The sequence below is a fragment of the Myodes glareolus genome, chromosome 24 (assembly GCF_982192425.1).
Source record: "Myodes glareolus chromosome 24, mMyoGla1.1, whole genome shotgun sequence".
Taxonomy (NCBI): Eukaryota; Metazoa; Chordata; class Mammalia; order Rodentia; family Cricetidae; genus Myodes; species Myodes glareolus.
In genome coordinates this window covers 12566666-12581230 of record NC_142049.1, presented here as the reverse complement: position 1 = coordinate 12581230, position 14565 = coordinate 12566666, and the positions used below count along the sequence as shown (strand labels likewise).

Below are 14565 nucleotides of genomic sequence, written 5' to 3'. Positions count from 1 at the left end.
TCTCCAGTTGTACAACTGACATTGTCTCGCGCAGTCCATGCCCAAAGTTGGTGTGCCCTTCCCTCCCTCATTTTGGTCCTTGGTTCAATTTTAAGATGCGGTGTTTCTGACAACATGCCAGTGTGCCGTGCTTCATCTGGTTGGTAAACACCATGCTCTTGTGTGCCCTTGGCTGGCTTGTTCCCATTCCTCTGAGCTTGGGGGAATAGCGCAACGAAGCTTGTGTCTTTCATAGACTGGACATAAAGAGTTAAAGGATTAGCCAGGCTTAGCTGCATGGTGAAACCCCGTCCCAAAACAAAGCAGAACCAAAGCAGACAGTGCTGCTTATTGTAACCACACAAAAGCAGTGGCAAATGGGCAGGGATGTCCTTAAAACTGCTGACAAATGACTGCCACTGCGATATGGAAAATCATCTCAAAGACAAATTATTGAGGATTATGAATAAAAGTGCACTAGTCTGAAAAATTTAAAGATTCCCTTATGAGTTTCCCATTGACCCTATGATAAGTTAGCATGAGTCTGGTGACTTAAAATACTACGAAAGTATTTATTTATGCTTATGGGAATGAGGCATCTAGAATGTACTTTAAGGGTCAAAAATCAAAGTATTAAATTAGTTCTAGAGGCTCCAGGAAAAAAAAAATCCATTCCTTTTCTCTTCCACTTCTAGAAGCTGCCAGAATTTATTGGCTCCTGGCCACATCAGTCCTGGCTTGTGATCACCTTGCCTTCTCCTCTACTATAGCTATAGATATCAGGACACTTGTGATACTTAGAACCCAGGTAACTCAGAATAATACATCCTCGATACGATCAAATCTTCAAAAATCCCATCATCCATCCCAAAACATCCACGACTTCCAAGGATTATGGTGTGCATTTGTGGTAAGTAATTTTCAACCTACCATAGTCCACTCTCTAGCCCCAAAGACTCACGCTGTTCCTACTTACATCCATTTCCATTCCAACATCCCCCAAACTTTCAGCTCATTACAGAATCAAACGAAGGTCCCAGATCTCATCATCTAGGCAAGACAAGGGTGAGGCATGATCATGAGTCACCCCAGGGAAAATTCCTCTATATCTACGGACCTGGAAAACAAATTATCTTCTCCAAAAATACAGCGGTGCGACAGGCACCAAACAGCTATTCGATGCTTTCTCATTTCAAAAGAGGAAAAACAAAGGGGAGGAGGAAAGGAGTCATTAGTCCCGAGCAATTTCGAAACCAAATCAGAAACACTTGGCCTGTCTCCAAAGTCCGAGAGTCTGCTCCTGTCTAGCTAGGGTGCTCCCCTTTGCACCCAGCCTCTCTACTGTGCTCCTGGGTCCATCCTTTTTCTCTTGGCAGCAGCACATCTCTCATCGGCATGAGTATTCCAGAAACCAAACAGCCTCTTCTCATTCTATTCTGTCCAGTTAGGTCTAAGCTGGCTGTCCATCTGTTGCTATGGTGACTCTGCCATGACTGTCATGGGGATTCACTCCACTAGACCAAAAGGGTCTTCCAAGCCTCTACTCTAGACACTCTCCTCTCTAACCCTGACTCCTGATGAGACAACTCAGGGGACCCATGAGTGGCATGGAGACCTATGAGTGGCAGGTCTATCAAAAGGTTGTCTAATCCCATCCTTGGCCTTTTCTCTGGAGCGTGATTTCCTGGTGTCAATGTCATAATTCTTGCATTTTTTGCCACTTGGTGTGATAGGCTGAAATATCTCAGGACAAGGATGAGGTCTGATTCAAACCTGATATCACAAAGACATCATGTTCCTCCTCTGACTTTCTGTGGGCATTTGACATCTCAGTACAGGACAAATACGAGGGATGGATGCCTGTCTGTTTGGGTTGGCTGAGTGCCAAGCAGGCTCTGAGATGATAACTGTTGTACGGGGATTAATCTGAGTGTGCTCCAGGAGAACCCATCATGGGCTCGGGGGAAGGTGAGCTTGCCCAGTAAACACGCAGTTTCGGGAGAAAGGCGTTCTCGCCTCCTGGTGCCAAGATGCTCTGATGTCTAGATTATGTAACAAAATTTGTCTCCACCCAAGACTAGCAATCTGGATTCCCCAGATTTATAGCATCCATCTTTAGCCATGGGCCACCCCAGGGTGATAACTCCCAGGTACTCTCAGCTCTATACATGGAGTATGTTAGAGACATATGTTTAGAAACCCAATGGTAAGAGTCTAGGAAGTTGTGGTGGTGAGCTGTTAGGAGAGAATGGCGCAGGGGCTGGAGGTGGTGTATATGAAATGACAAGGGGGAATCTGGAAGACCAACAGCACAAACACCATTTATAAAATCACACAGTGAAGGGCTGGAGAGATGGCTCAGTGGTTAAGAGCATTGCCTCGTCTTCCAAAAGTCCTGAGTTCAATTCCCAGCAACCACATGGTGGCTCACAACCATCTGTAATGAGGTCTGGTGCCCTCTTCTGGCCTGCAGGCATATACACAGACAGAATATTGTATACATAATAAATAAATAAATAAATAAATAAATAAATAAATAAATAAATATTTTTTAAAAAAAATCACACAGTGAACTGGTGTGGTGGTGCGTGCCTTTAATCCCAGCACTTTGGAGACAGAGGCAGGTGGATCTCCGAGTTTGAGGCCAGCCTGGACTACACAGCAAGTTCCAAGACAGCTGGGATGCTGTTACCAAAAACCAAAACAAACAAACAAAAAGTTGTGTAGAAGTAAAAACGTGGTACAATGACTGACTATATTTGCTCCTTGCAGAAATACTGTTTTCTCTTACCTGAAGCCGTGCTGTGACATGTAGCATTCTTGACTGGGAAGCTTCTAAACCAGAAATGTTCAGATATCGGAAGTTAAGCCCTGACCGCTGTACTGAGGTCCCCTAGCTCCTCTGCCAATGCTCTGCCGGGTCCTAATGGTCGTCATGGTTTCCATCATCAGTTACTATGCACTCATCACCTTCCTCTGAGAGCCAAACTATGTGCTCTGATAGAAGAGTGAAGGGACCGGGTACCCTCCCACTAGGCGTGTGATTGGCTCCCTATGACCTGAGTACCCTCCCACTAGGCGTGTGATTGGCTCCCTATGGCCTGAGTACCCTCCCACTAGGCCTGCGATCGACTCCCTATGGCCTGAGAAAGTGTCATCCGCTTAACCATTTTTTCAGCTGGGGAGGTGATTCAGACAGGTCACCTTCTATAATGGTTCTGCTTCTATTTATAGAACAAACTGATGAATGCTTATGGTCATGATTCGTGTTGCCCTGCATGAATTCACAATGTGGCTTCAGCCTGCTGCTCGTGCCTTCGGTGACATGTGCTCCCAACACCTTCATTTTCTGCCCTTGGTGTCTGGAGGGAAGATGTCAGACATAAGTTCTCACCTGGAGGCCAGGAGGGGTGGACCCAGGCCTGGTCTAAGGTGGCAGGGCCCTCCACCAGTTCACTGGAACTCTATTGGGCAGTGTTTTGAAGGTAGGGTTTTCAGGGAGTAATTAAGATGAAAGGGGCTGGCTGGGCAGTGGTGACACATGCCTTTAATCCCAGCACTCAGGGGGCAGAGGCAGGCAGATCTCTGTGAGTTCGAGGCCAGCCTGGTCTACAAGAGCTAGTTCCAGGACAACTAGGGCTGTTACACAGAGAAACCCTGTCTCGAAAAAACCAACCAAACAAACAAACAAATAAAGAATAAGGAGGCTGACAAGTGAGGTTCAGAAACAGAAACACAGATGGCACATGATTAAAACAAAAAAGAGATGCTGAGGGAGGAGCTACAAGGAGGAACCATGGGTATCAGGGGTGGGGAAGATGGGGGAGGAGGAGAATCACTGAAACACACTTGGTCTGAAAAATGTCATAATGGCAGCTAACACTTTATATGCTAAACTTTTGTTGTTGGTTTTTTTTTTTTTTTTTGAGACAGGGTTTCCCTGTGTTACAGTCCTAACTGTCCTGGAACTTGCTCTTGTAGACCAGGCTAGCCTCGAACTCACAGAGATCTGCCTGCCTCTGCCTCCCAAGTGCTGGGATTAAAGGTGTGCACCACCACCGCCCAGTTTGTGTGTTAATTTTAAAAATAAAAAATATACAAAAATATTAAGTATGCCACAGTAGTGAAATCTCAATCTAACAATAGCATTAGTGGCCTCGTGAGAAGGTACACATACCAGTTGTACCTGGTGATTCATGTGTGTAATCCCAATTAAGGAGCGGAACAAACTCCATTTCGAGAAAGAACTCCATTTTAGACAGGGCCTAACTAGGGGAGTGAATCCAGCTCAGAAAAGTCATAAACAGTTCTAAGGGACTGTGCCTGCCTTGGTCAAAGTGACCCACCAGGGTGTCCAAACAACACCGACTCTTCTCCCTGCAGCTAGAGGGTGGAGGACAAGCACTGGCTTAGAACACTCCATGAGAGAAAAGGATGCAGTTATGTCAGCGCCAACTGAGCAAATGACTGTGACGGCCTCCAGATCAGTTCCCAGGATACAGCAGCTGAGTGCCAAGTTGAGTTCCCTCCCAGATGCCATGTCCTCACTTTGAAACAGAGCTGGCTGGGACATGTGTCCTCCTGGTAATTAAGGTTAATGAGTATTTCCCCTCTGGGGAGTAGCGTGGGGGAGTCTGCTATTTGGGGCCACATTCCTGATTGACACTTGTCCCTGGGCCAGGAGACACTGATCATATTGCCTTGGGGTGAATCTCCAAGACCTAGAGCCAGACAAGATAGGAGAGGGTCACAAGGGGAGTCTGCTGAGGTCTGACCCACACTGTGTATAAACTATCTGATACTAACCTGAGGCCACTTGCCTAGAACTTCAGTCGGCTCTCGAAAAACCAGAAGGCTTAGCTCTGCCCTGCTACCCGGGAGCAGAAAGCTTAGCGTTTCTTCCTCTCAGAAAGCCACTCAGTGACCACGTGGAGACCATGCTGACTGCAGGGCCTGAAGCCTAGGGAGGGGTGACAGAATCCTGGGCTTGACCCAAGTGCCACTGTGGCATTATTTTTCATTCTGAAACCACAAACAAGCCCCATCCTTTCCCCGCCTCCCAAGTCTCTTCATCTCTGAAATTCTCAATTTATAAAAACAGCATATTTTTTTTAAAGGAAACTCTAAAGAGGCCCAGTGAAATGACTGCCCAGTGATGACCTGAAATAAGGCACACACTCACATGGCAGAGGGAACAGGCTCCCACAGGTTGTCCTCAGACCTCCATCATACATGAGCCATGAGGACACACACTCATACCGAAAGTGTGATTTAAAAAAAGAGACAAGGAACAGAGAGTGAGTTCCAGTTACCGGTGTGAATGCTGCAGTCTCTGGGGGAGATGCACCTTTGTCTGCATCTTACCTAATGCACACTCGACAGAGAGAGAGCAGACAGGCAGCTCACTAGCTCTGAGTGTTACAACTCATTCAGCTTTTCTGCATGTTTGAGAATACTGATAAATATACCTCTAGAAGATGTCATCTCCCAAATTGACAAAAAAAAAATTAAAAGTTTAAAAAGTCCTGGGCATGGAAGGAAGGATTCTAAGTCAATACTATGCCAGAGAGACTTGTGCATCCATATTTATTATTATACCATTCGCAATACCCAAGAAATGGGACCAATTTAGATGTCCATCAACAAATGAAGGAACAACAAAAAAGGGACACATATGTAGTGATATCTTATTTGTATATTAATAAATAAAGCTTGCCTGAAGTTCAGAGAGTAAAACAGCAGCACTGATCAGCCTTACAGACCGGGCAGTGGTGGCACACACCTCTAATCTCAGTAGCCACACTAGTTTGCCACAGAACCAGGCAGTAGTGGCGCACGCCTTTAATCCAGCCCTAGAGAGGAATATAAGAGGGGAGGACACAGCTCTCACATGCAGTCTCATTCTGAGATTCCTGGAGGCAGGATCTCCATTTCAGACTGAGGTAGAGATAAGAGTCAATGGTTGGCTGCTTTACTTTTCTGACTTTCAGGTTGAACCCCAATTTCTGTCTCTCGGTTTTTAGTAAATCGTGCTACACACATACACAAAGGATTTTATGTGGCCATAAAGAAAAATGAAATCATCATCTTTGCAGGAAAATGGATATGACTGGAAACCATTATGTTAAGTGAAGTAGCTCAGATGTCTCTCCTCTGAAAACTTTAATTTCATAACTGTGTATAGACATAGGGAGCTCTGGGTATAGGGTTTGAAACTGAGAGGGGGCAATGGGAAGGGGAGGAGAGAGATCATAAAGAAGGGCTGGGGAGGGGAAGGAGATAGAATAAATGTGACATGAAATCACAAAAGAAGCATCTCACCAGGGATCAGCGAGAGCAGGGGGGGAGGGGAAAGATCCATGAAACAAAATAAAGCGTGTATGAAAATTCCACAACGAAAGCCATTTCTTTGTGTGCATTTTTTTTTTTAATTTCTGTGTTTTTCGACACAGGGTTTCTCTGTGTAACAGCCCTGGCTGTCCTGGAACTTGCTTTGTAGCTCAGGCTGGCCTCTAAGTCACTGAGATCCACCTGCCTCTGCCTCCTGAGTGCTGAGATTAAAGGTGTGCACCTCCACCACCCGGTTTTGTATGCAATGTTTAAAAACTAAAACTAATTGGAACAAAAAAATGGATAATCCATCATGAGCTGGAGAGTGTGTGGAGGGGCTGCGGGACACCCTTGCTTCCTGTCTAGTCATGGTCTCACATGGGGTAGAAGTCTCCAGAAGCAACCACTCCTCTGTTCTGTTCCAGTCACCTATGGCTCTGCTCTCTGAGAAGTCACGCTGACTCATTGGCTCTAGCTGTGATGTTCTGCTGTCCATCTTGGCTGCCGGAACAGCTCTACCCAGGGTCTTCCTGAAGTGGCAACCACTCCAGCTGGCAGGTCAGTGGTCCAGGAGTGGTTGAGGACAGAGGGGATCTAAGGAGAAATGAGGATGCTTTGAGGTTGGGGTGAGGGACGTTGGCTGTCAATTACCTGCTATGTAGCTAAGCTTCCATATTTACCAAACGATCCTCTGTGAAGAGCTGGGCAGGCCTCTCATTCTCATGTCCTTTGCCCTGCAATTGGCCTCTCTGGGAACCGAGCTAAACCTCCTCTCCTGTCCCGCCCCCAGTCCTATGTCAGCCCACCTATTTGTCAACTGGCCAATCCCAGGGCCAGAGGCTGCGCTGGACTCTTGAACACAGGATCAATTTTATTTAACGCATAGTTCCCCATAAGACAGGTAGGGTTGGTTGTCTGCACTCAGCAGGGACAGCATTGGGCCTGAAAGTCTGGAAGGCACCCCCAGGTGTTTGAGGGATGCGGCCCAGACCCGTTACAACAGCAAAACAGCACAACAGGGCTGGGGTCTGCCTGACGGCTCCAACCTTGCACCTTCTGTCTCCAACACATCTTTCAAGACAGGCTGAGCCCCTGATCGTCCTGGGGAGCCCGGGAAGAATGTGCCTCCCACGCCTCTAAGGCAGCAGCTCTTATCTGCCTCTTCCTACTGGTTGGTCAGCCCTCCACTTCTTTAGAAGTGTTCTATTGAACACTTAAACAATATTCTCCACCCATTTTTTAAAGTATTTTGATTATGGTCTGCCACTGCTTTTGCTGAGTGGAGAGTGTTGCCCTCATGACTTCCTGAAGGGCTTTAGGATTGGAGGTAACCACAGGGCACTGCCCTCAAGGTGGTCCCTCAGCCCATTCCACCATGCCCTGCTGAGAGTCACTGTCATCCCACCACCACCACCCTGGGGTGTGTATTGCTGGAAATAAAGATTGCCTACAAGGTAGAGGGCTGCGACAATTAGCGCCCCTAAGTGGGGGTATCTGTAGCAGTAAGCTCTTGACCTTGGGAGTGAATTACACAGACAAGTGACCCCGACGTCCTCACTGCCTGGCTCTCTCTACAGGGGTAGAAAATGGTACCAGTCAGGCCGGAGCCCTGGGAGCCCACAGTCACAGCTGCAGGATGGAGGAACCCACTCCCGAGCCAGTCTATGTGGATGTGGACAAGGGGCTGACCTTGGCTTGCTTCGTTTTCCTCTGCCTCTTCCTGGTCGTCATGATCATCCGCTGTGCCAAGGTCATTATGGATCCTTACAGTGCCATTCCCACGTCTACCTGGGAGGAGCAGCACTTGGATGACTGAGGCGCAGGACGCTTCACGGTATCCTAGGATGCACCTCTTCATACCCTGGCCGAGGCCCAACAAGCCCTTGGAGGCTGGGAGTGGCTATGACCACTCAAGGATGGAGAAGGCTCGCCTTCATCTTATTGGTTCTCCCATGACCGCCGGAGGGAAATGCCAGCATGCTGGAGGCAAGGCAGTTTGGGGAAGCCTGGGAAGGATGCTAAGCCATGACTCGGGCAAGTGGGGTCTATTCTGGGACTCCACTGGGAGACTGCAGGGTGATGGTACCCTGTCTAGGCTCCTGCACATCTTTGGAAAATGAACAAAGAATAGACACAGCAAACAGTGGTCAGGGGGAGACTGCCCTTCAAATACACAGTACAGAGAGGTTGCTGAGCACCCAGGACTCTTGCCCACAGCCTAGCAGCAGAGGGGCAGGAAGATTGGAAAATTCAGGGGGCTTCTCCTGCAAACTCTCACAAGGCACACAGCTACTTCCAAACAGTGTTTCTTTTTTTAAACTAAAATATAGAGGGGTATATTTTTCCTGTTAAGAATGAGATGTACATTTTAGACACTTGGGAAAATATAGAAGAAATATAAATATAATAAAAGAAAACTACAAATAGAAGGGAGGGATGTGAAAAGCACTTATAACCCAACTTCCCAGAAGCCATCATTTTGATATACTTCTCCAAGTCTTTTTTACAAGAAACTTTTTTAGTAATTCACACCGTATGCATGATGCTGCATTGATTCATACGATAGCTCAAATACCTTCTGCCTCTCAAGATACCATGGCTGGTTTCAGTGACTGAGAGAGTACTGTCTAGGTCATGACTGAATATAGTTCTTTTCTTTCTCTTTAACATTTCCACACTGTTCTCACCCAAACTGCTTCACCCAGCAACCTTCAGAAGCTCTGCCTCCCAGGAGCTCCAGGCAAGATCTGGGTTCTAGTCCTGCTTCAGCTGCTCAAAGGTTATATGATCTTGAGGAAGTCACCTCCCCTCCAGGCACCTCAGTTTCACCACGGTAAAATGAGAAGGGGGAGTCTGCCTGTCTGTCAGGGAACACAGCCATGCTACCGCGGGAGCTGAGACTAGGCTGCTGCTGATCGCTCTTCTCTGGTCTTTCCTCCGTCTTCTTCCTTCACCCTCTTCTCCCACACACTGTCAGACATCTGTGACCTTGCTGCAAGGGTTCTAGGTCAGAGCCCACATCCCCCTCCCAGCCTCCACTCCCGTGTTCTTGTTCTATGACCCCTCAATAGATCAGCACCTGTGAGTGCCAACTTCCTCACCTATAAAATAGGGGATCACATCTACCTCACACGGCTGTTGTGGAGAGAAGACGGAGGAGGTGAGCAAACAGGGGTATCCCTTCCGGAATCTCTCACTCTAGGGAAAGAACCCTGCCTTCCAAGAGCCAGAGCTCCCAGCCAGTGCCACTAGCCTACGGGACATTCATAGCCACCTCTTTGACACAGGACACCCCAGGGGTCTCCCCGTTCGCATGGTCGTCACTACCGTCAGTGTTATTGCATATGTGAGGTGCGTCTATTATGTCCTTCCAGGGTAGGACCTGCTGCCCTATCAAAAGAGACCTGTGCTGTGGCCCTTCGACCTCCCCTATCACCTACATTGGAGCCATGGGTCCCCATGCACCTCAGGCTGCTAGGTGATCTCTAAAGGTGGACAGAAGGTGTTGAGGTGGCTTTCCAGGGCATGTCCAGTCTCTCTCTCTGTCTCTCTCTGTCTCTCTCTGTCTCTCTCTCTCTCTCTCTCTCTCTCTCTCTCACACACACACACACACACACACACACAGAGTGGGATGCACAAAGGGACAGCTGGCACAGGCTCCAAATGTGGCTATGAGGCATCACCTTCAGCCAAGCCCTTCCTCAGAAACCTACCTCACAGACGGGCAGGCATTTCTGCAGGAACCTGTTAGGATGGGTTTGCAAAGTCCGCCAGGGCCTGTTCCCAGCTCTTAATGACAGAGCAACAGAAATTGAGGAGAGCTCTGAAGACTTGCTTCTGGACCTCTTCCTTCTGGAGGGAAAAACGGGATGCCCCAGGCTGTGTTCCTCAGACTGCCTGCTGAGGGAAAACTACACTTTCTCAGGAGGAGCCTGCTAGAGGCTTCCCTTTCCTCCTCATGCCTACAGACTAGGTAAACTAGAATCAGACTAGGCAGCCTGGGCCAGACCCCTGGATGACAGCGCATCCCTGTTGAGAGGCACTGCTGGGGCCCCTGGTCTCAGACAACGTCCCTAATCTAAACGCCCTAGTACTTTTCACCTTATCTCTTTGTGCTATTGTCACGGCGGCACAGGGAAAGAATGTTTGAGAAGAGAGGGGTGATTTTAAAATCCACTCTGCCCCTCCAGAAGCTTCCGACAAGCCAACAAAGCACCCTCCCTCCTCATATTCATCCTCTCGCCAGCTGCCCTTAAGGACCTTTGGTTGTGTAGCTTCGGATGCTCACTCAACCAGAATCACTTCACAAGCAGCTTCTCACATTGTTGCTTCTTCTCGTTTGTGTGACTGTGTGTGTGTGTGTGTGTGTGTGTGTGTGTGTGTGTGTGTGTGACACAGAGAGAGAGAGGTGGGTGCATGGCGTGTGGGTGCATGGCGTGCATATGTTCTGGTGTGTGAATGTGTGTGTGCACTGGCCACAGTGCGCGCGTGAAGGTCAGAGAACAATCTTGGCTGTAGGTCCTCCCCTCCCTTGTTTGAGACAGTCTCTTCTTTGTTCACCATTTTAGACCCCAGGTTGGGTGGCCCACAAGCTTTCAGGGATTCTCCCTTCTCCACCTGCCACCCCCCACGGGAGTACTGAAATCACAGCTGTGCACTGCTGGCCCCACCCGCCTTTGCACACACGTTCTGGGGATTCAAACTCAGGTCCGCACACTCGGACAGAAAGCAGTTGGCCTCCTGAGCCAATCTCCCAGCTTCCCCCACCTTACCATGTTTAAGGTCTGTTTTTAAACGGATCCCCTTGTGCATGTACATAACACTGCAGACCACGACAGCAAATACGTTGCTTTCTTTTTTCCCACTGTACATGTGCTGAGAAGGATAGATAGAAGTGGCTGGGCTGAGCCTGGGGTTGGCTCAGGAGGAATGAGAGCCAGCTTCTGGCCAGAATGGAAGGGAGGTCCCCATCTCTGTTGCTGGGTCACGCGAAGGCAAGAGAGAGGTAGAGAATTTCAAGGTTTTCTTCTCTCGTCCTTTCTGTTCCAAAGGATGGAGGAAGTGGTCCTTTAGTGACCAGAGCACCTTCATCCGTTTCTGCTAGCTGAAAAAAAAAAAAAGCCTGTACTTGTGGGTAGAGAAGGAAACACTGCAGCAAAATATCAGGCTGCAGGCTGGAAGAGAGGAAATGAGGAGAGGCTGGGGAAAAGGAGAGCTGTGGAGTCAGCTACAAGCCAGAGAAGCAGGCGAACTCTCAATGGCAGGGAATGGATGACAGAATCTCCAGACGAAGGCATCTAGTGGCTGGGTTCTGGTTGCTGCCTGTGATGTGCTGTGTGGAAGTCCCTAGGTGTCACCTCAAGCTCTTGGCAAAGGCAGGTACACAGTCCCTTCACGCCTGTGTAAGCTCAACAGTGGGTCCATCTCCGTAGATGGCCACAGAGAGGGCCCAGGTGGCCCAGAGACAAATGGGGTAATAAAAATATTCAGAAGCAGAAAATCCAGATGATCACCACCGGAAGGAAGTTGGTCCCTAGGCATGCTTCGAGGATGGATGTGACGGATGTGGGCGGCGGGACCCAGCTGCCTGAGTATGGCATATAAATTGCCATCACACCATTTTACTTTTCCAATTGATTTTCTTTTTCCCCTTTTTTGTTTATTTATTTTTTTAAAAAACTAGCCCCCCCATGTCCTTGCTGGAATGAAAAACAAGTGGCTCTTAACCCCCATAACTGCCCCCGCAAGATCCCAGAGGTTTTCGAAAGAGGCCACTCCTGCTTTCAAGCACCAAGTGGAAATAATTGCAAAGTCTTTTGTCCACAAAAACGGGTCCCAGTCCCGTGGTCTTGCTGTTGGGGATTGGTTCTCCTATGTAGGATGGATAATAGCCGTAGTAGTCCCTGTAGCTGATGGCCCAGGCTGCTGGGAAGTGATCACACTGAACCTCTACATCAGTCCTGGCACAGATATAGACAGGCAGCAGTTATATACCTGCTCCTGTCCTTCTGCACTGACTCCGTGAGTGCTTGACAGTCATCTCCAGAGACCACAGAACCCTAGACCTACAGATGTATCAGTGATACTTGGGCTCTAGAGTGAGCTCCTTTGCCCCTGTGGGATATCAGTAATCCCATAGCTTCGAGTCTATGGGAAAATGTTGCCGGGACAGTGTGGCAATCCCCTTTTCAGTATACTGGTTCACCTAATAAGCCCCAAATGGCACCAAAGCCATCTTCCAAGTTACCAGACTCCCACCATGTTCACTGGTGGGAGCATTCATTCTGAGTCACCACGGATTCCCAATCCAGAGCATCTACAGTCATTATAAGGGTGGGAACATTAATTTCACAAATCACAACCCCTCTAGCTGGAAGATACATTAACACGGCCATGACAGAAACAGCATGGGGGTTCCTTATGATCTTAAAACTAGACATGCCATATGATCCCTCACTGGGGCTTATTGGTGTGTCTAAAGGAAATGAAACCAGTGTTTCTAAGGACTCCAATCCCACATTGATGGCAGCACCAATTACAATAGCCAAGAGCTGGGAAGCTTATCAATATTCATCAATGGATGAGCGGATGAAGAAAATGTGGTACCTAAGCACAGTGGAGTCTGATTCATCCATAGGAAGGATGAAGTCTTGTCATTGGGACATGGATGGAACTGGAGCCAAGTAGAGAAAAGCAAGGCCTCGTGATGTTGCAGATGGAGCCAAAACTGTTGCTTCCCCAGAGCCCAAGAGGAGAATGGTGGTTATCAGAGACTCGGGGAGGAGTGGGGATCCTGGTCACTGGGTCCTAAGGAAATAAGTTCTACTGTATTTCTATGCTGCAGACTCAACGGAGCTGGGAGAAAGGCTTTTGAATGTTTCTACCACAACGATGTAATGTTTGAGGTGATATATAGGGTTACCTGAACTTGACTCTGCACAATATACACACATATCAACACATCCTATGATATGCTGTAAATATGTACAATTTGTGTATCAGTTTTAAAAAATAAATAAAATATAAAAGGCATATTGTTTTTCTGTATGTCAAGTCACTAAAATGAAACCTTTCAAAAAAATCCATTCTATACTACAGTTTTGCCAGTCATTTCTGGGGGTGGGAGGCAAGCTAGATAAACAGAGGAAGAACCTGCAGCTTCTGCACTCCCTACAAGTTGCTGTCCAGAGCGGTCCCCGGGACACTGTAACCCATAAAATCTATTGCCTCTGTGTAGGTTGCATGCTGGAAATAGACGTTCAGTCTGTATTTCTAAAAGCACACATGCTTTGGCTAACAGATCTGTAGAAATGAAGATGAGACTGGCCTGGAGGCTCCCTCTCTGAGTGGGTTCTGTAGAACCCAGAGGTGCTATACAGGCCTCAGAGGAAACTTTTTCACCGATAGTCCTCCTTGATTATCGACCTAGTGTCTAGTGTATCATGCTGTCAACATGCCAGGCAAGATGCGCCTACTGGCACAGTAGTGGAACGGCTGTTAGCAACGCACTCAACCACATTCTGAATAGAGTTAAGGTCTATTCTATGTTTGGAATGAAAGGGATCCTATGTCTGAAACTGTAAGCCAGGGCATAACCCAGCAGTTGGGGACGTGACTTGTTAAATAGAAATATATGTCTCTCTTATGATCTTCTAAACATTTGCACACATACCCTGCTATTACTGCAACTATCAGGGGAACTTCTTTTTATTTTTTATTTTTGGTACTGGGCAGGAGTTACTGTGGAGTTTCATGAGGGGTCAAACTGGAGACTTAGTGGCTGTTGCCGTGGCCCCACACTAATATATAAGTGGAAGAAAATAAGAAGACGTCTAGAGCATCCTCTCTAAGGCTCAAGGAACATTTCAGAAGAGAGAGGGGAAGGCTGGAGGAAGGGGTGGAGTGCTGTGTAGATATTTCCTCTAAAAAGAAGGTAGGAGTGAGGCTTATGAGACTCATCAACAAACAAAACGAGGAGCTCAGGAAACTCCTAAGACTCAGGAAGGTCAGAGAGGTGCAAGGCTCATGAATGAATAATGAATGGCATTAATTATTAGCAGGCCTGAAGTCTCACTCATCTAGCCCAAGAAGAGTCAGGGTTATCTTATCCTCTTCCATCTCTCAGAAACTAGGCCAAGGCTACCGTGTAGACTAGGTGGGGACAGAGACTGGGCAGCATCTGAGTTCCAATGGGTATGAAGGATAAAGGTGAGCACCAGGACCCTTGCTCATCCTGTCCTTGGCTCAGGTATACAC

General features: G+C 47.8%; 1 protein-coding gene across 1 annotated transcript in view; it reads left to right on the top strand.

The window, feature by feature from the left end:
- Positions 1-13341, top strand: part of Ctxnd1 (cortexin domain containing 1) — a 52051-nt gene extending 38710 nt beyond the window's left edge. Inside the window, exons 2-3 of the mRNA XM_048435249.3 lie at positions 6735-6867; positions 7887-13341. Of these exons, the coding sequence (XP_048291206.1) occupies positions 7946-8125 (180 nt within the window). The 5' untranslated portion in view covers positions 6735-6867; positions 7887-7945 and the 3' untranslated portion in view covers positions 8126-13341. The remainder of the gene's footprint in view (positions 1-6734; positions 6868-7886) is intronic.
- The last annotated feature ends 1224 nt before the right edge of the window (positions 13342-14565 follow it).